Source organism: Panthera pardus, unplaced genomic scaffold (genome assembly GCF_024362965.1).
Source record: "Panthera pardus isolate Hobbes unplaced genomic scaffold, ASM2436296v1 HiC_scaffold_15, whole genome shotgun sequence".
NCBI lineage: Eukaryota > Metazoa > Chordata > Mammalia > Carnivora > Felidae > Panthera > Panthera pardus.
Window position 1 is genome coordinate 74,197,808 of NW_026526710.1, and position 23,884 is coordinate 74,221,691.

The 23,884-nt window shown below is 42.5% G+C and overlaps 1 protein-coding gene and 1 long non-coding RNA gene across 12 annotated transcripts in view; one reads left to right on the plus strand and one right to left on the minus strand.

The window, feature by feature from the left end:
* The first annotated feature begins 212 nt into the window (after window positions 1–212).
* Window positions 213–23,832, plus strand: LOC128777094 (uncharacterized). The gene is made up of 3 exons (XR_008422297.1): window positions 213–368; window positions 17,246–17,418; window positions 23,559–23,832. It is a non-coding gene; the product is annotated as an uncharacterized LOC128777094 (long non-coding RNA).
* PIGN (phosphatidylinositol glycan anchor biosynthesis class N) overlaps window positions 17,739–23,884 on the minus strand; it is a 103,136-nt gene continuing 96,990 nt past the window's right edge. For all 11 annotated transcript variants that reach the window (XM_053902786.1, XM_053902789.1, XM_053902795.1 and 8 more), the window contains one exon: window positions 17,739–18,049. In XM_053902786.1, coding sequence (XP_053758761.1) covers window positions 17,926–18,049 — 124 coding nt within the window. In that variant the 3' untranslated portion in view covers window positions 17,739–17,925. The remainder of the gene's footprint in view (window positions 18,050–23,884) is intronic.

Here is a 23,884-nt window from a genome sequence, read left to right on the forward strand (position 1 = left end):
TGGATTTTTTTACCGCGCTGTTCGGCACCTCTGACCCCCGTGTTGTTCAAGGTCGTCTGGACTCACCTTTCTTCTTGCGACAACGCGAGATGATAAAGCGCCGGCCAGAGGGATGAGTGAGGAGAATGACGTCACAGCGTGACTTAGCACCGGACTATCATCTACGTTCTGACGCTGCGTCAGAGGCGTCAGAGGCCGATCACCGGCTTCCGGCTGCGGTCGTCCAGGTAACCGAGACCGCCGAAAGCGCGGAACTGAAGGTCAAGGGAGACTACTGTATATTGTTCCGCCTTTGAAGAAGTTATTTAACATCAGCGAGTCTCTTGTTAACTAGCTTGTGCCCTTTTCCTTGTGGATTTGAAGAAACGGTATGTTCTTGACATCAGCCCTCGGCCAATTACATGTATTGCAAGTATCTTTTCTGACTCTTTAAAAGCTTCCCTTTTGACTAACATAATGGAGTCTTTTTATGAACAGAAGTTCTTAATTTTTTTAAAAAAAGATTGTATGTTTTTATTCCTTTTTGAGTAAACTCTACACCCAAGGTGGGGCTCGAACTAACGACTTGGCAATCAAGAGTCACGTGTTCTACCCGCTGAGCCAGACAGGTGCCCCTAGAAGTTCTTCATTTTAATGTAAGTCCAAAACGTCAATATTTTCCCATATACTTAGTGACTTTTGTGCCTATCTTTTCTTCTAGCATTGTGGCTTTCCTTTCCCTACAATGTCCTTGGAACTGCCTTTTTAAATATGGTGTGAGGTATGAATCAAGACACATTTTATTCCCATATGGATATCCAATTGACACAACACCATTTGTATTGAAAAATTGCCTTTCTTTCACTGCTCTCAGGGTCCTTATATATGTGAGTTTATTCCTGAATATTCTATTCTTTTCTACTACTCTGTTGATTCACCTTGTACCAACATTATAGTAATTGTGATTTTAGAATAAATTTGCCCGTTTCTACACTACTGCTGACCCTTTGCATTTCCATGTAAGTTTAGAATCAGCTTGACAATTTCCACAACATGGCCTGCTGGGATTTTGATTGGAATTGCACTGAACCTATAAATTAATTTGGGAAGAATTACAACTTTACAAAATGGTCTCTTTATTCTCTCTTCCCAACCACAAACATGGTAATTCCTTCCATTTAGTTCAATATTCTTAGTTTCTTTTAATGATATTATATAGTTTTTACAAAGCAATTAAAAAAAAAAAACATCTAACAGGTTTGTTGCTAGGCATCTGTGGTTTTGAGTTATTATTATAAATGGTATTATTTTAAGTTTCATTGTACCTCCAATACAATGTTGAATAGGAGTAGAAAAATCAGTATCAGGCATTCTTGTCTCCTTCCCAACCATAGGCAGGAAGCCTATATTTCACCATTAAGTATGTTAGCTCTAGGTTGCAGGCACTAATTTTTATGTTCTTCTCCTCCACTAATTTCCCTTCTTGTCCATCCCTTCTCCATCTTCTGTAAAAACTTCTCAACTTCTCTTGCCTGCCTCTCTCACCTCTTATCCTCTCTTTGTCTTTGTGGGTTTCTGTATTTTTATTTCTTTAATTTTAGTGAGGTTCCAAGAAGGAATCAAGATAAACATGTGTTGAACTTGTCATGACTAATTAGAAGTCCCCTAAGAGTAGACATGAAACAATCCATCTTTTTAAGTTTATTTGTTTTGAGAAAGAGAGAGAGAGCAAGCACATGTGTGAGCAGGGGAGGGGCAAAGACAGAGGGGGCAAGAGAATCCCAAGCAGGCTCCATGCTGCCAGCACAGAGCCCAACATGGGGCTCTATCCCATTAACCCTGAGATCACGACCTGCACCAAAATCAAGAGTCAGACGCTTAACCGACTGAGCCACCCAGGCGCCCTGAAACAACCCCTTTTTTAATTAAGGTGTACTTAATACACTGTATGACAGTTCTGTTTCCTAAATTGGCAGGTTTTTTTTTACAAGTTTCTTTTTAAATCTTCATGGATTTGAAAAAATGTGGGAAGCAGAAATATATCACATACATCAGTTGTACCTTCCTTAAGTGATAAAATAATAAAGAAATTTTATTTCACCGTAATTAGAATCTCACTTTGAGGTGCCAGAAGCCACCTTTATCTCCAATGATTTTTTTTAGTTGTGATTTATTTTTTAAGTACTCTCTACACCCAATATGGGGCTTGAACTCACAATCCCAAGATCAAGAGTTGAATGCTCTATGAACTAAGCCAGCCAGGCACCCCTCAAATGATTTTCTTTATAGGCCGATGTGCTGCTTTTCTGACAAATTCAACTCCCCACTTCCTGGAAGACTCCCTTAGGCATCCCTGAGTAATGACCATTGAGCCTTTGCTTACGTACCTCCTATGCCAAAGAGTTTATCCATGTATAGAAACAAATATTTATCTCAATTTCACACTTAAAGGAGGTTCACTTAGGCTTGCATACTGAAAATAATGGAAAAACCAACTAAACAGGGGCTTAAACAAAGCAGGGGTTTTATTATTGTCATAGAAGAAGGAGTCCAGGAGTGGTCATCCAGGGCTGGTCTGGCAGCTCCCTGGGGCTACCAGCAACCTGCCCTGTTTCTTGCTGTCCGTTCCTTCATTTTCAGGCCAAGCATGGCCTTTAGCACCACGTTTATAAGAAGTGTCCTCCACCTCCAGAAAAGGTGAAAGGAAAGTGCAAAAGGCGTGGCCTGTTGAGTCAACCCCTTTATAAGGAGCATTCCCAAAAGCCTCCCCAGGCAGCCTGCTCTTACATCTCATTGGACAGACCGTTTCACCTTAACCACAAAGACTGAGGTCTATATTTTAGCAGGCCACCCTGAGTTAGTAAAACAGGGAAGGGTAATCGATACTGGGTCAGCAGCAAACAACGGAGTCTGTTACAAGACTTTACCTGTTTTCCCCTGTTGATTCCTTTCCCCCATGAGAGAAGAGCAGTCAGAGCCTGTGACAATAGCTCAAAACTCCAGGGACCAGCTCTGAGCCATCTGGGAAGTGATGGCCATTAAGACGTGAAGTCAAGAACAGAGGAATCTCTGAGAATCTACAGAGAAAGCACAGTGGGTTCCTACTTCCCTGAGGAAAGGAAGCTTAACAAAGTCCCCCTGGATGACCTCCAGCCAATCTGGTGGAGCTAGGAGGCTGGCAGAGGGAGAGAGCAAGTCGAAGACCAAAATAGAAACAGCTGTTGGCTGCGTTTTCCGGCCCTAAGGGAATCGCTTGTGCACATGTTCCGTGAAACAATTCTGTTTGATCCATACACATGTAAAAATCATTGCCTCCTTCACTTTTCAAGTGCTTGGAGTTACTCCTTTCTTATTTAAGCCTTACATTCACCAAGGCTACACACGGCCATCAGCCTGAACTTGTAGAACTACCAACCCGGTACCCACAGGCCATATAATGCTTACTTCCCACTCATTACTCTAGAAGTTTCATTTTTTTGTGGCCTACCACAGACTTCTCTGTCGTGCCAGGCCCCAGGCTTAAGTTCACTGCTTGCTGTCATTTGTCCTCATAATAACCTTAACGTGAATGCAGTTTTTAAGATGAGAAAACTGGGGCTCCAGAGGGAGCGGTTCCAAGGTTCAGATCCACATCCGACGGACTGATTCTAAAACCAGGTACATGGAACAAAAGCCTTCTCCTCGTTTCCTTGGAGCCAGAAAGAAGCTAGTCTAACGCTTTGGTTTATAGAGGAAAAAATACACACACAGCCCAGAGGAGTCAAGGACCCGGCCCAGAGTGGCAACTGTAGCGGGCACAGTGAACATCCGAACCCAGTCAACTCACCTCTTGACACAAAATGAGAGTCTGGCGCTACCTGGTGCTTTTAATGTTTGGAGGGCTTAACCCTCCTTTTTGCCAGAGAGGGACATCGTTTTCAAAGCTGAATGTTCCCTCAAGACACTTCATTAACCACATTAGGGTTTTTACTTTATAGACTAACAGAACACATAGTTTAAAAAAATACCACATCCTGAATGTAAACAGCTAGGGGACCCTACCGGGAACCAGCTCGCAACACATTTAACTTTATGATTTTGCTGAAAACCAAAAACAAAGCAAATTGTCTTTAAATTTATTGAAATAACCCTTTTTTCCCTTCATCTCAGAGGAACCAGTTAGGAGGCAAAACAGGGCTCCCTTTAGGAGGCAGGTGACCCACTGCTCCACAGCTTGATACCCTAGTCATCATCTGTTCCTTGGAGAGGTCCTCCCTGACCTGCCTTTCTAAAGGAAATTCCTCATTACAGCACATTTGGGATTCTGCTTCTGGTCACAGCAGATTAATTGCTACTGGACTAGCTCTCCTACAGAGAACAACTCTAACACTAGACAAAGCACATGGAATTATGGTTTCCAGAAGTTGGGCAAAAGGCAGCACAAGTCTGTGATCCCTAAGAGAGGTGTCCCATGATACCCTTTCTGCAGGCACTTTTTAGACTATGTCACAAGGAGGAAGCCAAACAGAGAACAGTGGTCTTGCTGAGCTGAGGAGAAAGAAATTGGAAGTTTGGACTAGTGCAATTGGAAAGTGCAGGGCAAGGTGCCTAGAGAAGGGAGTTATGCAGGGAGAGTTCCAGATATCTGCGGGCAGTGGGGGGGGGGGGGGGTGCCCTTGAGTCTTTGGCTAAATATCAGGCTACTCATCTTAGGACAAGACACCATGAGGCTGATCCAAGATGCTGCAGGACTGAGCAAGTACTGGAGCCTACATAGGTCTGGGTCATGTTCAAAGACTGGCCAGTCAGAGTGGAGAAATGTCATTGGCCCTGGCTACTCAATAGAGACCCCAGAGAGGCTATTCTAGACCGACACTGACACAGCTCTAAAACAGCCCTTGAACATATCAAGATGATCTACAAATTCACCACGAGCCAGAGCAAAATTCCACACTGTATTAAAGAAGCAACAGAGTCTAAACACTCGACTGTGTAGCACCCATAGCTAGCTTACGATCCGTAATTTCCAGACATGTGAAGAAGCCGTAAGATATGATCCACAACCAGGAGGAAAACAGCTAATTGAAAGACCTAGAAATGACAGAGATGATGCAATTAGCAGAGAAAGACCTACATATAGATCTTTTAAACAGCTCTATTTTGTAATGGGCAAAATATTTGAATGGACACCTCACCAAAGAAGATATACTGGCATTAGCATATTAACACAGTAGTCATTAGAGAAATGCAAACACAAACCACAGTGAGATTCCACTACACGCCTATTAGAATGGTTAAAATGTAAAAAGACCATGTCAAGTGTTGGCAAGGAACCGGGACTCTTACACTCTTTTGGTGGGACTAAAGACTGGTACAAACACTTTGGAATACAGTTTGAAAACATATTTAAAAAATAAACATACACCTACCATATGATCCAGCCATTCTACTCCTAGGTAATTATCCAAGAGAAAAGGAAGTATACGTTCACATGTTCAAAGACTTACATACAGATGTCGATCGCAGCTTTATTTATAACAATTCCAAACTGGAAACAACGCAAATGTCCATTAAAAGATGGGTAAAGAAACAAAGTGTGGCATAGGTCATGTCAAGATCCCTGTAAGGTTTTAAGATGTTACTCTGATTGCAAGCTAACAAGGTATCTTCATAGACCCAGACAGAAGACTTCTGAGCCACAGGCAAAAGACAGTTTAATACGCGTGGCAATAATGTAGCTACAGTGATATAACCACCTCCTTTCTCTGAGCTGCAGTCCCACTGGGTGATATGAAGAGTGTCAGGTGTTGCCTTCACACTCAGTGTGTGTGTGTGTGTGTGTGTGTGTGTGTGTGTGTGTGTAGGGGGGTGTTGTAGCAGAAGAAACATTGAGATTTGGAAGCCCTGACTTTATACAGGAGCTACTGGTAAACCAGTCCATTTTCTCCTCTGGAAAAAAGTCCTCTACCAGAATTTCTGTGAAGCAAATGAAGTCAACTTTTACTGGCAACTGTCATGAAGTGTTTAAGTTTTCTTTTGCTGCATAATCACCACAAACTTAGCATCTTGTTTTAAAAAAAGCAGGGGAGCTCGATCCCATGAACCGTGAGATCCTGACCGGAGCTGAAATCAAGAGTCGGATGCTTAACCAGCTGAGCCACCCAGGCACTTCATAACCCATTTATGTTTGATTCGGATTTCGTTTACAGTGCTGTCACTTTTGGTTTCTTTGTCACAATTTCATCTTTATTGGTCAATTCCCTCTTATGATTATCCATTTTTGTAAGAGGTCATGTGGTTTTATCACTGGGAGACAAAGAGGCAACAGAATGACACGCATTGCTGTCTGCGTACGAACTGAATAACCGACGTGCGTCGACCACCTGACCCACTGACAGACTCTGAAAGGAGTAACATGACTGGTCAGTGCTCATGATGTGCATCTTGTATTTACATAGTGACCTGGGGACCGAGGAACTACCTGTGAAGTTCGTCCTTCATGAAATTACTGTCGATTCAACAACCTGCAAAAGATTTGTATGAATTCAGGCTCAGTCAGTCTTTTTTTTTTTTTTTTTTTTTTAAATTTTTTTTTTCAACGTTTTTTATTTATTTTTGGGACAGAGAGAGACAGAGCATGAACGGGGGAGGGGCAGAGAGAGAGGGAGACACAGAATCAGAAACAGGCTCCAGGCTCCGAGCCATCAGCCCAGAGCCTGATGCGGGGCTCGAACTCACGGACCGCGAGATCGTGACCTGGCTGAAGTCGGACGCTTAACCGACTGCGCCACCCAGGCGCCCCGCTCAGTCAGTCTTTTACCTAGACGATTGCCAACCATGTGTCTCAAACCCGTCTGGGTTAATGATAACTGTCCCCAAAAGGCTTACTTCAAGTATTAACGACTGTGAGATCTCCCCCAATTTCTTTCCACCTTGTCAGAAGTTATCAGTTTCCCTCTGGGCTCCCACAGAGCTTGGGATATATATTAGTTATATCACATATATCATGAGAGCCCAGTGATCTGTCTATATCTCTATCATTTGCAGCAATGTCGGTAGCACGTGGTAAGAACCCAGTAAATCTTTGTTAAAGGGACAGAAGAATTACACAGAATACTTAGGTAATAAGAAATAGTATTCTCAGCTCCAGAAATGTGAATGTGGAGATCTACATGACAGAATATAGTTTAATGCTATTTTATGCCTTTTCAAGAGATCACTTAAAAGTAGGAAGAAAATCAGCACCCAACTCTTGGTTTCAGCTCAGGTCATGACCTCACAGTTCGTGAGTTCGAGCCCTGCATCGGACTCTGCACTGATAAGTGTGGAGCCTGCTTGGGATTCTCTCTCTGTCTCCCCCTCTTTCTCCGCCCCTCCCCCATTCACTCTATTTCTCTCAATAAATAAATAAATAAATTAGAAGTAGGCAGACAATCAAAGGGTCTGGGAAGCTAAAGGATTATAAACTCTAAAGAATGGCATCCCCCTGAATTTCAAAAGCAAGTGAAAAGTCTCATTCTGTGTCTGATTAGTACAGACTCCACCGCCCCAAGAACTAACCAAAGACAAATTATCCCAATACAGGCAGAAGAGCCAAGATAAATAGCAGCCTGCAGGCCCCCTTAAAAAGCCAAACCTTTCAAACTGGAGAGTGATCTACTTTAAAAGTGTCTCGGGTAATAACCATAACATAGAGTTTGATGTCTGTTATTACTTCACAATGTATGCAATAAGCTTTCCTCCGCGGCCGTCCTGTCAAAAGACATTCCAGAATGGATCTGCTTTGGGGACTTGACAGACACATCACAAGTTGCCAGAGGAGGAAGGAGGTGACACTTTTGTCGTCACAGACCAAGTGTGAAACCAGAACAACCGCCAGTGTGCAAAGCAGGGTGGCTTGGGAAGGAGGCTTCCCCTGAGGGACAAGCTTTTAAAAAGACACCGAGATGATAAATACTTATTTTTATTTAAATGCACTCCCCCCCCCCCTTGCCCCCCAACAGCACATATTAAATTCCAATATCCTTGCTTAAACTGCGCCCTCCTGCAGCCAGGCTGTTGCCAGCACCGGGTTCTGTGACCCACAGGTAGATCCTGGCAAATTCGCTTCCAACTCCCTCCCCCACTGCCCCTGGTGACAGTGAGGATGAGGATAAGAATGCCTGAGCCTTGTGAGGTGTTTCAGGCCTTTGTATACCTGGCCCTCCTGGGGGAGTCTTTCTTTGACGCTGGTTATGGCAGAACCTACAAGAGCAGCAACATAACAGGGGGATGCACCGACTTTATCCATCTGTCCTTCCAAGGTGTCAGCAACCCTGAAACAATGAGTCAAACCATCTTGACAGGCTTAGGCCATTTAGACCATCTACTCTAAAAAGAAACAGAAGAAATTAAAAGCCTCTGAAAACATGTTAGTTGAAGGAAATGCCATTGTTTACGTGGCAGTAGCTGGCAAAAATAGTCTTCTTGGCAAATTTTCAGGAATTTTCTGCTTAAGCTTTTAGAAGCAAGTTTCTACTCCTTCTTGTCCATACTGCGATTCTAATTATTCAAACTGAAAAGCACTGTGCGATAAAGGATGACAACTCTGAACGAAGTGCCATTTTGAAAATGATCTAAATTTTCAGGTAGTTCAAAGTCTCTGGAGTTTTGTTCCAAGTAAGACGTGTTACTGTTTCTTGCATAGCAACCACCCAATTCTGTTTTCTTAGTCTTTAGAATATGGATCTAACAAAGCCAAGGTTTGGGGTTTGCCTCCCAAGTAAGGAAGCTGCCATCAGAGGGAAAAAGAAAAAAGGTCTCCGTAGATAGCAACCTCACCCTGATTCCCCCAAAGCAATTCAACATGTTTGTCCTTTGGATAAGTAGATGAGCAGCATCATGTCTCCATGTGAAATGCAGCACAGACATGGTAAGGCTATAAAATGGCGGCCACAAGCACGACACAGACTCGGGCAAGCCAGTGATGGGGCGTTGTGGAGGCTGCTGGTGACTTTGGTGAGTCACTACCATGAGCCTTCTACGTCATTCTCCCCAGAGCTCTCCCAAGCAGTAACATGATTCTGATTGGGACAGGAAGCGGGCAGTAAGAAGCATTGGTGGAAGATCTCTTCCATGTCCCTTTTTTCTTTCTTTCTTTCTTCTTTCTTTCTTTCTTTTCTTTTCTTTTAAGTTTATTTATTTTGAGAGACAGAGAGCACATGCATACAGATGCGGGAGGGGCAGAAAGAGAAGGGGAGAGAGAGAATCCCAATCAGGCTCTGAGCTGTCAGTGCAGAGCCCAACATGGGGCCCAATCTCACGAACCCTGAGATCATGACTTGAACTGAAATTAAGAGTTGGAAGCTTAACCACCCAGGCACCCCAGATTTGTTCCATGTTTCTGATGGCTTTATACCACTTTTCATTTTTGCTGCCTTCCTGGGTAAACTGATCCAGAGAATACCTTCGATCCTTCCCTCTTTTTTTTTTTTTTTTTTTTTTTTTTTTAAATCTTACTCCTGCTAGCTTTTCCGTCCACCTGCAAAGCCTGAGAACGGGATTGTAAAGTCAGTATTGGATTTTAACCAACTTGGGTTCCTTCACCCAACCTCAGAGCTGACACACAAGGACTCAAGGAAAGCTTTTTGTAGGGAGACCCAGGGGTGCTGGGGTGAACGGAAGAATGGTTGGGCAGACAGATGCATGAAAGGAAGAAAAACTTTTCTTTCTTGAAGGAAAGAGTTTTTGCTCTGTTGACAGGTGAACCGGCTCAATCTGAAAAAGCTGAATTTGCTGAATAAGAGAATAGGGTATTCAGTACTGGTGACTGCTACAGCCCAGGATCTATTCAAGAGCAAGGCTGCCAATCAGAAAAGCAACAGTAACAGCTGGGAGCTGGGGTCACCAGGGATGAGGAGAGCAGACAGTTCTCTGCAGGAGGCACTGACTAGCCGTTGACAGAACTGCATCTTACGCAGCAACAGGGGTCACGCGCATCTTCAGTTCTCACCAAAGCTTCACCTCGCGAGGCCAAACTGGTAATGCCATCCAGGCCCCACCAGCTCTGTCCACCTCGTGGAGGAGCAGGTCCCCCAGGTAAAACAAGGAAACCGGTAAAACTCTGGCCACACAAGCTCTCCAATCCAGGGGACGGCTAACAGGCCCTCACCTCATTATACTCCCATCTTAGACCCCGGTGAGTTTGGTCAGGCTCTGAGGCCCCGGAAGCATTAAGAACAGCAGCTCCAACCATCGGACTGACATGAGTGAGATAGGATCTTATAAACCGGAGTGTCAGTTAACATTACACAAAATTCGTGGCTTAACAAAGGAAACATCACTTGAAGGCTTCACTCTAAGGTTCAAGGAATGTTCTTGTGATGGTGCCAGGCCCTGTCACGGGGCCTGTGGTGGCATGTCTAGTTCACGCCAAATCTGGATCAAGACTGAGAGGATTTGTGTGCAGGGCTCCTGTGGGAAAATTCCCTCCTGCATTCTGGATTAGGTCATGGATGCCGTGGTGTTAAGGAGGGTGAAGGCTCTTCTCAAATAAGCCCGAGGGCAAAGGTTTGAAAGACAACCAGATTTATGACAAGCTTTCCACTTTCTGGTTTCAACTGAATCCAGACGCATAAACACCAAAATATTGAAGGGAAATGGAAAGTCTAAGGAGCTCTTTACTTCCAGAAAAATATGGCTGAAATATTCCAGAAAAAAATCATCAGCAATCTTGACATTAAAGAGTGTTTAACTCCACCCCTAAGTTTATGCGCTGATATCTTTATATCCACGTTTTAGGGTGAACTATGGTACTCAAACTCGTGATCTAGAAAACTTTATGAATTAGCCATGCAAGTGCCGTGATTCAGTCTGATTCTGTAAAGCTAAATTCCCCATATATATTCATTTCCTAGGGGTGCCATAACAAATTATCACCCACTGGGTGGCTTAAAACAATGAAAATTTATTCTCTCAGAGTTCTGGAGCCCAGAAGTTGTAAATCAAGGTTGCTGGGGGAAACCCTCCTTCTGAAGTCCCGAAGGGAAGATCCTTCCTGGCGTCTCCCAGCTTCTGGTGGCCCCTGGCTTTTCTTGCCTTGTGGCTGCATCACTGCCTCTGTCTTCACGTCATTTCTTCTCTCACAAGGACACTTGCTATTGGATTTATGCCCCCCCGCCCCCGCCCCCGGATAATCCAGAGTGATTTCATCTCAAAACCCTTAATTATATCTGCAATGACCGTCTTCCTAAATAAGGTCACATTCACAGGGTTAGGGTGTGGACATATCTTTCCAGCGGCCACAATTTGACCCACTACACTAAGCACACTCTGGACTTTCAGGTCTTTACAAAACTTCAAGTGCTTGAAACAGTCAGCAAATATTCCCTTTCTTATTATAATGCTAATGAAATAAAAGTGAGGAAACTTTGCTCCTTTTGCTTTATATACCACTTGGAAGACAGCTGGCATTTGCCTCAAATGTGAAGAATCCGGTGTAAGCGTGTCACATGCCTATTACAGACGTGTAGGCAACTTCAAAAGTATGTTTTCTTAATCGTGCTGTTTACCCTTGATTATGCACACACAACTGCAGAGTCTAGTTTTCATGTCACCTGCTTGGGTACAGTGACTGTGCTTTCGGAAGCAAAAATCTACAAATGCTCGTATGCAGATTCCGGGATATAATGTTTCGGCGGCAACCGTCTGTTGAAAATGTAAAAGCAAAGCCAGCCTGCCAGTCTTATACTAGTCGCGGGATCTTTATAAATCACCCTGGGCTTCAGTTTTCCCATCTGTAAAATGGCATAATAATACCTACTTCACGGGGTTGTTACGAGGATTAAATAGTTCAGTATGTGTAAACCATTTAAACGGGGCCTGGCACTTTGTAAGTTTTACCATAATTTTTTAAAAAGCCATGAATAGAAATTGCACTAAACATTGAAGAGTTACTTGTACAAACACATTCAAGGCATGCACATCAATTAACGCTCTTGGATGCAAGTTCACAGGAGATCGAGACAAAATTATGTTGGAAATGAATGGGAAGGGTTCCAAGATGGTTGGAACAAAGGGAACTTGGGCAGCAGAGGGCAGAGCCACAGAGATCTGTGAAGAACATCACTGAACTATTCTGTCCCATTGATTTCCAATCTAGAAAGCATAAGGTAAAAAGAATATACAAAAGTCAGCATTTTAAGTGGAGTTTTGGAATGGTCCTTATCCGCTGTCCTTAGGAATCACTGTAAAAATAATCCTTCTTTTTGTCAGATAAGCATGTGATGGAAAGTTACCTATTAGAAGGTATCTAGAGTATCTCAATCCAACCTAACCATCAATAGCTGCTGAACTTTGCATCTTAGAAATTTTCTCTCCTTTCTAGCTTGAAAATCTTGCAAAGAACTCAGATTGGCCCAGATTGGGTCAGATGTGCACCTCTACATTTGTCAACTATGGTGAAGGAAAAGTCATAAGAAACCACTTGGCTCCTGCCAGAGATCCACGGTTAACAATGGAGGCAGACTTAGTCCCGAGGAGAGAGTGCCAAGCAGACATTGGCACAGCTGAGCGCTGTATACTCACACCATGTCTACACTGAACATCAGAACCGATGGGAACTAATTCGTGAAGAAAACCCATTATTTGTATACACACCGGGTTCGAACATGGTTGAGAGAGAGGAGTGACATGAAAAGAGAGAAAACAGGGCAAGAGAGAAATAAATAAAACAGAAAACCCAAGGAAGGCATAAAACTTTTGTAATCGCCTTTTGTAGGCAAGTCGCAAGAGAGTAAGCCAATATTTGCTGTGATTTTTATTTTTCTGGTAAAGACTATAAATTTATGGTATAAAGACTTAGTCCAGATTCTATCAGGGCTGTCTGATGATCTGTGATGGACTGGATGCCATCCATATGGTACTACTGAAGGGTCCCACATGAAAGACTAAATCATCATAGGCATAATTTATACAGAGGCAAGTAAAGTTGCTAGTACACTTTTTAAGTGTATTTATTTTGAGAGAGAGACAGAGAGCACGAGCGGAAGAGGGGCAGAAACTGAGAGAGAGGGGGGGCGGGGAGAGAGAGAGAGAATCCCAAGCAGGCTCTGCACTGCCAGCACAGAGCCTGACACGGGGCTCAAACTCATGAGCCTGTGAAATCATGACCTGAGCTGAAATCTAGAATCAGATGCTTAACCGATTGAGCCACCCAGGCACCCCAAATTGCTAGTACATTTTAAAGTTTTCCCACATTAGGGGTTAAAATCTTTTCAGGAAAACAGATTCAATTAAACATGCAACACCCCAAAACAGTATGACAAACTAAGGTTTTAAGTGTCAAAGTATATGACAACATTTCTAAAGTATGCTCGCCAGTTGGAGGGGAGACTGTAAGATAGGTCTGCAGCCAAACAAGTAGAAGCTGCTGGTGTACTGCGATCTTTCTCCCTCCATAATGCGTAGATCAAGTTAAATTCCCTAAGTACGACAATAAATACACCTACTAACTTTGTTTGACCAAGTGCCTCTCAAATATATTTGATCAGGGAACCCTTTTTATTATGACATCTGTATCCTAAGTAACCGATTTTCTAAGGGACATACTTTGAGAAATGCTAGGTGGCAAATAAATACTGCAGTTCGAGTTGAAAATAGTTGTGATCTGTTTGTGTCTCTAAAGAAATTAGTAAGTGATACATTACTTCTCAAATGCCCTTGTTATACAATGAGTTATTCTGTACTGTATTAAGTGCAGAAATCTCATCTACCTTTTTTACATACCACGCTGATGCAGAAATGTGAAAATGCTACAACATGTTACCATAGTACTGAAAACACGTACCGTAACAATCCCATTTCAAAGCATCTTACAGAGGATGAGAAAATGTCAATATATAAAGAACGACTCTGGAAAGGTGAGAAATTACCAAGTTCTCTCTGGTCCCTTAGAGGAGTCCTTGGAACTGCCCGAAGGATGGGCGGGGGGGGGGGGGGGGGGGGTCCGCCCCAAATGACTGAGTCAATTTAGCTCACTCTCTTCAGGCCCCTTGACCAGCCAGTGTCTAGGGTAGATATAGGAGCTCACCAGGCTCTCCCCTGCAGAGCTGATGCCCCCCCCCTCCCTGTTTTTATATTATTTTTGCTTCCTTTCCTTCCTGTTCCTCTGTTTTGTATCTTAAATTCCTCATATGAGTGAAGTCATATGATATTTGTCTTTCTCTAATTTCACTTACCATAATACCCTCTAGTTCCATCCACATAATTGCAAATGGCAAGATTTCATTCTTTTTGATTGCTAATACTCCATTTTGTGTATATATATATATATATATATATACACACACACACACATACATACATATATATGTATGGATATATATGAATATATATATACACACATATATATGTACATATATATGTGTGTACATATATATGTATATATATGTACATATATATGTATATATGTGTGTGTACATATATATGTATATTATATATGTATATATATGTATATATATGTATATATGGATAAAGAATGTGTATATATATACACACACACACACACACACACATACATATATATGTATGTATATGTGTGTGTGTGTGTGTGTGTGTGTGTATATATATATATATACACATTCTTTATCCATTCATCCATCAATGCACATTTGGGCTCTTGCCATACTTCAGCTATTGTTGCTAGTGCTGCTATAAATATTGGGGTGCACGTGCCCCTTCGAAACAACATACCTGTATCCCTTTTTTAACATTTTTAATTTTTTTTTTTAATGTTTATTTTTGAGACAGAGAGAGACAGAGCATGAACGGGGGAGGGGCAGAGAGAGAGGGAGACACAGAATCGGAAGCAGGCTCCAGGCTCTGAGCCATCAGCCCAGAGCCCGACGCGGGGCTCGAACTCACGGACCGCAAGATCGTGTCCTGAGCTGAAGTCGGACGCCTAACCGACTGAGCCACCCAGGCGCCCCACATTTTTAATTTTTTGAGGAACCTCCATACTGTTTTCTAGAGTGGCTGCCCCAGCTTGCATTCCCACCAACAATGCAAAAGAGATCCTCTTTCTCTGCATTCTCACCAACATCTGTTGTTGCCTGAGTTGTTAATGTTAGCCATTCTGACAGGTGTGAGGTGGTATCTCATTGTAGTTTTGATTTGTATTTCCCTGATGATGCATGAGGTTGAGCATTTTTTCACGTGTTGGTTGGCCATCTGGATGTCTTCTTAGGAGAAGTGTCTATTCATGTCTTTTGCCCATTTCTTCACTGGATTATTTGTTTTTTGGGTGTTGAGTTTGATAAGTTCTTTATAGATTTTGGATACTAACCCTTTATCTGGTATGTCGTTTGCAAATATCTTCTCCCATTCTGTTGGTTGCCTTTCAGTTTTGCTGATTGTTTCCTTCGCTGTGCAGAAACTTTTTATATTGATAAGGTCCCAATAGTTCATTTTTGCTTTTGTTTCCCTTGCCTCCGGAGACGTGTTGAGTAAGAAGTTGCTGTGGCCAAGGTCAAAGAGGTTTTTGCCTGCTTTCTCCTCGAGGGTTTTGATGGCTTCCTGTCTTACGTTGAGGTCTTTCATCCATTTTGAGTTTATTTTTGTGTATGTTGTAAGAAGGTGGTCCAGGTTCATTTTTCTGTGTGTCGCCGTCCAGTTTTCCCAGCACCACTTGCTGAAGAGACTGTCTTGATTCCATTGGATATTCTTTCCTGCTTTGTCAAAGATTAGTTGGCCATACGTTTGTGGGTCCATTTCTGGGTTCTCTATTCTGTTCCATTGATCTGAGTGTCTGTTTTTGTGCCAAGACATTTGTGTTCTAAATAGTGCATACTAAATATAATAAGAGAATTAAAACATTGGTTAATTATGAATAGACTGCGGGTAGTTTCCTAAATCCTTAGAGTATCCTCCAAGGTTTATCCACGGTCCACGTGACATACCATGGCTTTTTTGTTCAGTATTTTCTCAACCTGATATGCCGCCTTTAATTCCCATAGCAATTCCTAATTTAAGCAAATGCTAATTAGCAAATGTCTTAAGTTTGATATGGAAATCTGGTATTAATAGTTAGAATGAAAAAGTAAATGACTTAAACAGAAATACATTTAAATAATATTTATTTTTTCTGTTATTCAATGTAAAAATATGCATTTCAAAACGCTAAGATATTTGATAAGATGCACAACAGAAAAGGCCTGTCTAGAACTCTGTTCCCCAAAGTCTGAGGGGTCCAGGTAACAGTGCGGCAAGGCGAGCCCACGGCTGCAAGTACACATCGCTCTTTTGTCAGCTCACATGGACACAGGACAACATGAAGACGTGCTTCAAAGAGCAAAATAAAGGCAAATCGCTGAGCACCTTTTACAATGTCATAATAAAATATTCATTAATCCCTCTGTGTGGAAATCTGGGAAAAGATGGAAGGTAAAACTAGGCATAAAAGGAGTTAAATGGTGTTTATAAAGTCGATTTTCGCTGACTTGTGAAAAAACCGATTAAAAATCCTGAAGCAACGTGAAAGTTCACGGGTTCCGTATCTGCCAATACCATCATCCGTGACAGCAGCTGCTTAGTTGTCCAGCAAGATTTTATATCAGACACGGATGCAAGTGGTCTTACACTGAAATCTATGTCTCTTTCTTTCCTTGTACCATAGTGCTGTCATTGGTACATGAAGTACTATCACGACTTATTACCGCACTTCATTGTAAGCAGAAATTAAGAAAGTGCGTTTTGCCAAACTGCTTTTTGAATCTTCTAAATTGTATTTGTTCACTCACCGGCCAATTTAAAAAAGATAGTATTTTGTAGGGGGCTTCCTGGTCATTAATGTGAACTAGTAATGCAATAATTTAACTCAAAAGGAATTTTTTAAAAAATGGGACGCAGACTAGCAAAGCTTAGCATCAGCCAAAATCTACCGGCACACCATGGGCTAAAGGCCAAGTCTACAGTGATACATAAAGGTCACTTTATGAAAAACCCAAATAAAAATTACTCTCAAACTATTCTGTCCATTAGAATTAGTTTACAAATGGAAATTTAAATTTAGTGAGAGGACTCTAAGCCTTTGGGCTAGAATCTTCCAACCAGAAAGATAAGCAATTTTAACACTGATTCCTATGATATGGTCAGAAAGTTTAACACTGACTTAAAGAATTCTGTTGAAACAATATGTGCTAAAAGCTATGCGGGTAACAGATACGGAGTCTACAAGTAAAAATTAATCCTTTAAAAATTTTTCCCTGAATCAGACACAAATACCAAGTATTTTCTACCTTTCTATCTACAGAAATTCCAATGGGAATCCAGAAATGGAAAAAAAAAAAAAAAAAAAAAAGGGACGGTCAACCTGCACCTGGCTGGGACACTATGAAAACCCTGAAGAGCACTAAGAAGACAGTGTCGCTGCACTCCGAGGGAAAATGGCAAACGCCTGCCAACACTGTTTCTACTGAAGCTTCGGTAAGGAACAGATCCTGATTCTCTTTCTAGCGTGATCATTCCTTGCAAAACCAGGGCTGAGCGCCGATAAAGATTTGTGGTGCAGCCGGGTGACCTGCTCCAAGCTCAGCCAGTGCTGGCCGTGGACGTGAGCAGCACCGCCCCCACGGGAGCACATTCTCGGCCGCATCCAGGGGACGCTGCGCGGTTGCTGAGCCGACCATTCCAGGTGCTCTAAAAGCTCAGTGAGAGGGGCCGACAGCTAAAGGAAGAAGCTGAAAATGGAGAAAGTCCACGATGCCCTTCCACAGACAGAACCACTATTTGACACACACAGAAACTCAAGAAAATGGAAGCTCCTTTATTGCAGATAACCTGTAAGCTCAGACTTCCGCATGTCTTTTTCTCTGTAGGAGCAGAATATGCTGTATATCAATGTCCATTTTCTTACTGAATCCTTGATAAGAGTTTAGTGTAAAAGGAGAACGGGAAGCAGGATCCAGATGTTGAATGATGGCTTGGGCAACATCATATGAGGTGGCTTTTGGGTTTGCCACAGAGTCTGAGTTTCTTTGTCGTGAGCAGGTGGGCCAGGCCGTTGAGAAACACCAGAACGATGGTCATGGACATGACAATCACGTAGTGGCTGATGCTACAGAAAGAGAAAGAGAAACATGTTGCAGGAAGACACAACACACATGGGAAAGAGGAGAGCTCTCTAAATACTGTTTCTAAATGTATACATAAAATACACAGAATTACAAAAGATACCAGTGATGGTTCTTAAGTTTATCTATATATTTATTTCTTGTACTCTCTACAGCCAGCTTATAACCCCGAGAGCAAGAGTCACATGCTCTTTGAACTGAGCCAGTCAGGTACCCTGATGATCTGGAAATAGGTATCAAAACGTTAAAAAACCAATTTGTCACAGAAGCAGTGATGAGCACAAATATTTCGAGGTATGTCCAATAACTGCAACGTGTTATGAAGATGTCTGATTGGTATTGGCACTGCCTGTGTCTTTGTCACCGATAGAAACTGAATTTCCAAATCCAGCTTTTAGAAACAAAGACAATTTTCCGCCTCTAATTCTTGCTCCCTCTGAATAACATCCACAGACTCCCCAAGATATCCCCAGGTTTAGTGGTTTGGCATTTTAGAGCACACCATTCTGTGCTTTGATGGAAGTTAGAAGTACTTCAACAAAACTACCAGCTACCCTCCCCCCACCCCAAAACATTACCCAAATTCAAATTCAGGGAAGTAAATGTTTCAGTCAAGGAATCTAAACAAAGGAAAAAGGATACATTTCTTTATGAATCTCTAAGTCAAAGCTACTATCTCCCAGATTCTGCTTTTTTAGACCTTTTATCACTTTTAACACTTTCAATTATTTTAAATGCTTTTAATATTTTAAATTTTTTAAAAAGCTTATTTATTTATTTTGAGAAAGAGGGAGAAGAGAGCACGCACGTGAGCGGGCTAAGAGCGTGGACCCCCACTTGGGGCTCGATCCCACAAACCGTGAGATCATGACCTGAGCCAAAAGCAAGAGTTGGACCCTTAGCTGACTGAGCCACCCAGGTGCTCCTAAATTACTTTAAAACAAATAAATATTAAATATGACTTGGTTTCTTAACAAGGTAAGTTTCATGACACCAGTAGATAGGTGACTATCCCTAAATTTAATGGAAGTCTGTTTATAAGAGGTATTTTATAGATCACTTATCTCCTTCGAGTGGCCTGAAATCACAAACTTTGGGCCCATTTAAGCTAACGTTATTGGCAGGAAACAGTCGTGAAGCTCATCACCTTCATGCAATTGAGCCATAAGGCATTCAGCTTGTGATATTTTCCATCAATCAGGTCTTGGTATCCTCTCAGCACACCAGAGTTAAAGAAGCATTCAATTTCAACTGTAAATGAGTTTGGCTGTTCCCACTCTCTCGCCTTGACTATTCTGACATCATTTAAATCAGCAATTCTCAAGGTGTACATGTGTGATTGGTAGAGGGACAGGGTGTCTGTGTGGAGGGGCGTACAGAATCACCAGGAAGGCCTGTTCAGCCTGTACAAGGGGTGAGAGATAAAAGGTTGATTGTACTTTTCAATCAGGGTAAGGGGCAACGGAAGCAGGTCAAATCTGTCGGATGTACTGGAGAAGACAAGTTTGAGAATCACTGATTTTTAATAAAGCTTAGTATTCATTATAAGAGTAAAGATATTTTATCGCACTTATTAGTGATATTTCGGAGGATATTAAAATAGTATTGAACATAATGAGAAGTTATCATTATATCTAAAGAGAAATGACACTTGAGTGGCCATCTGTATTTTGTTCAATTTTTTAATGTTTTTATTTATTTTTGAAAGAGAGAGAGACACACACATACAGAGTTCACGCTGGGGAGGGGCAGAGAGAGAAGGGGAGACACAGAATCAGAAGCAGGCTCCAGGCTCTGAGCCGTCAGCACAGAGCCCGATGTGGGGCTTGAACTCACGAACCGTGAGTTCATGACCTTAGCAGAAGCTGGGCGTTTAACCGACTGAGCCACCCAGGCGCCCGTCATCATCTGTATTTTAATGAAGTATAACAACAGTGCATGCAGGAAACAACTCCAAATGAACACCACTATCAAATCAAACCAATCAAACCGATGATCCTGCCTCTATTCACTTCACACCAAACACATTTAGAACATAAATTTGAATATGTTTTTATAGTTATGAAAATGACCTCAAAGGACTTTTTCTCTAGTTTTAAGAAATGCACTTCTTTCAGTACACCATATAAAAGGCAGTACTCTGTTAAGTTTATGACCTGCTATGAATGAAGATACAGTATAAAAGATCAAAAGAAGAAAATACTACATTGTAGCTCTGTCAGCCCAGCTCAGTTTTATGGCCTGGGCAGAATATTTTTCACACGGCTGTTAAAAGAACACCTGATGCCACAAGGTCCTCCAGAGAACCACAGGCTCAGCTGACGACACTGGCTGGAGTAGATTCCTGTAAGATTCTCAATTTAACTCTGATAAAATCTGCTCAGAAGATGCATTTTGAAACATATTGGCCTATACGCATAAACGCAAATACCGTCTCAGGCCCTAATAATACAATCTTTACTTTTTTTTAAGTTTACTTTTTTTTAAGTTTATTTGAGAGACAGACAGACAGAGAATTGCAAGCAGGTTCCACACTAGGTACCGAGCCTAATATGGGGCTCGAACTCATGAACTGCGAGATCACAACCTGAGTCGACATCAAGAGTCAGGCACTTAAACTGAGTGAGTCACTCAGGCATCCCAACACAATCTTTATTTATTTATTTTTAAAAGTTTTAAAAAATTTCATTTATTTTGAGAGAGAGGGAGAGAGAGAGAGACAGAGAAGGAGAGCGAGAATCACAAGCAGGCTCCACACCGTAGGTGCAGAGCCTGATGCAGGACTCAGACTCACGAACTAAGAGATCATGACTTGAGCCAAAATCAAGAGTTCACACACTTAACCAACTGAGACACCCAGGCGCCCCTACAATCTTTATTTTTAAAGAAACTATTACTTATTTGTTAACCTGAAACTAATTGCTGAGGAATCTCGCAAACCTATTTTGAAAACCCACTGCAATCGCCACGCTGACACTATGACCATCGTAGCCACACACAGGCCACATTCGCAGGGCTGGTGAGCTCCCAGTCCCCTCGAGAATCCTGGGACACAGTCTCACCTTTTCTGTGTTCATAAAGCAATCACTTAGTAAGGACAAAAGGACAACATTCCATCCTTGTGTATAACAGGCACATTAGAGCTGGAGTTATTAACTGTATTACTAATAAAAAGGAGTTTAGAAGTAAAATTAGTCACAAAGGAAAACTACCGCAGGAGCATAATTCAAATAACTCGGGCCTGGTAAGGAAACACTGCCAATAAGTTTAGTAACATCTGCAACATGATAAGAAACAACTCAGCTTTTCATATATACGTTCACACAGGAATAATGAGAAACCCAAAACTTAAAAAGCAACTTTCTCACAAACAGAATGCAGGAAAAAGTACAACAGTGAGCTTTTGATATGTGAACCTGATTGTATGGTGCTTTAGCTCGGTCTCTTGAAGCCTCTTTTCCAGCCATTATCCAAGCCTCTTCCTCGCAATAAATTAGATGCAGGGGTGCCTGGGTGGCTCAGTCGGTTAGGCGTCCGACTTCAGCTCAGCTCATGATCTCACGGCTTGTGGGTTCGAGCCCCGTGTCAGGCTCTGTGCTGACGGCTCGGAGCCTGGAGCCTGCTTTGGATTCTGTGTCTCCCTCGCTCTCTGCCCCTCCCCACTCTCTCTCTCTCTCAAAAATAAATAAACATTAAAAAAAATTAAAAAAGAAATTGGATGCCGACAAAGATGCATGAAGCAACTCCTGCCCACCAGAGCCTGAACCACACGGCTCGCCGAGGCGGTGTGTGCCGTTACCGCTACACAGGACACCAAGAGAAGATGACAGAATTCTAACTTGTCAACAGGCGAAGTGGCAAAACAAAATCGTCCCGCTACAGCCCCAGTCCGGGTGATTCCGTTAGAAAGCCTAATTTCTCTAACTCAGATTTCAGGTTGTTTCTCCATCCCAACCCCTGCCATCCCCCACGCCCCTCTGCAACCATCTTCCTTCCTTACGAGGGCATGTTTTGGACATTATAATATGGGACAAAGAAGACGAGCAGAGCAGAGCAAGGGGTGACCAGGGGAGTGTGTGGGGACTTATGAGGCACTGCCGTCAGCCTGATGAAGAGAACCGAGCTCTGAAGTCTCCTATTTCACCCGCCTTCGAGAAGTCTCTCAGGGCAAGCACCCCATTTCACTGAAGGGAGTTAGATCTGTGAGGGCAAAGCCCTGAGATGGAGCTGAAGTGCGGTTTAACCTAACTTAATTAACTGCCTATGTCTTTATCACCTTTCCATCTCCTCTGGATTTTAACGCTCTATCAATGAGGGTGTAAGGATTATACCAGGACACCAGACATAAACCAGGACCCTTCCAGATAAACCTGTACATGTGGTCACCATATGTGAAGGGCAGCTCCCATTACAAAAAAATACTATTAGCACAAAATATTTCTACAGCGTAGTTCTTAACCCTCTGTAGCATTAACCAATTATATAATTTTTCATAAATATCATAAGTAAATTATAGCATGAAACATGGAGTTAACATCCTTTTCTCCTGGCTAGCCCTGCAGAGTGGGTGGGGGTCATCAAAGCGTTCCTGACCCGTGGGTGCTAATGCACCATTCTGTTTCCCTTGGTGTGAATGATGCTCAATGCTTGTCTTATGCGTCTATAGTCTCTCTTTCTGCAATTATCTTGTGCTCTGATGAACACTTTATTCCCATGATGGTTGTGTAAAGGAATGCGGGAAATAGGCCTGGAGGTACCATGCAAGTGCCAGGGAGAACGTCATGCTAGATGTTAAGTACAAGTTTTGCAATGGCTCAAAGACTCTGAAAAAAGATCACGCAAGCACAGGTAACAAAAATAGGCAAATTGGACTGCGTAAAAATTGAAAACTTTTGTGCCTCAAAGGGCAGACTCAACTACTTTTGGCTCCTTCCCTCCTCATCGATATTTCTTCCTCCTTTAAATCCTAAATGTACAGTGCTCAAAACTCTGCACTGAATGGTTCCTTTGCAACAATCACAAACAGGATCAGACACAAAGCCATTTTTAAAAAAGGGCTTAGCAGAGGTACACAACAAAGGCTTTGGGAAATTCACCGCAAGTAGAGGCAGCGACAGGCAGTGGGGATACTACAGACCACGGCGGCTCGTCAGGTGCCATCCTGCGGACCTGTGCAGCCTTCTCTACAAGTCACAGTCTCCGTAGGGCCACAGTGTCCTCATCTCTAAAATGAAGGCAGGAAATACAGCTCCTGTGGAAAATGTCTACCTGACAGCGTTGTGGCAAAGATCACATGAAATATCGTGTTAGCACACACCGTAAACACTGCAGCGCGGCACCAATATAGGTTATTTGTGGCCGAGGTATGACTGGGGCAATCCTCTGGCTGACATCCTGGACCTCCCACTTAAGTTCCAGCTTCTGTCCTATTTTGCCTTTTACCCACGTAAACCGATTCCCTGGTCTCCGAACTGCCTTCCTCATGTCTTTCAGGACCCCGATCTCAAATAACCAACTACTGGGCGTGCGGTCACTGTGTTGCAGTCCACAGCCATGCTCTGACCCTGTGGGTAAGTCTCGGCCTCTATTCTACTCTGCAAATAAGCTTACTCCATTTGGACCCCAATACGGGCTCCAGAACCCCAGCTTTGACAACGGGTAATTAGCATTGATGTATCTAGGGACATTCATCCCTTCCGACTATGATATTCCTCGTGCTCATGAGTTAAATGAAATGACAATAAAATCTTAGAGAGAAGTGAGGGTGTTCCATGTGGTTCTGCTCCATGTTTCTCCTTTCTTTTCTTTTAATTTTCTTG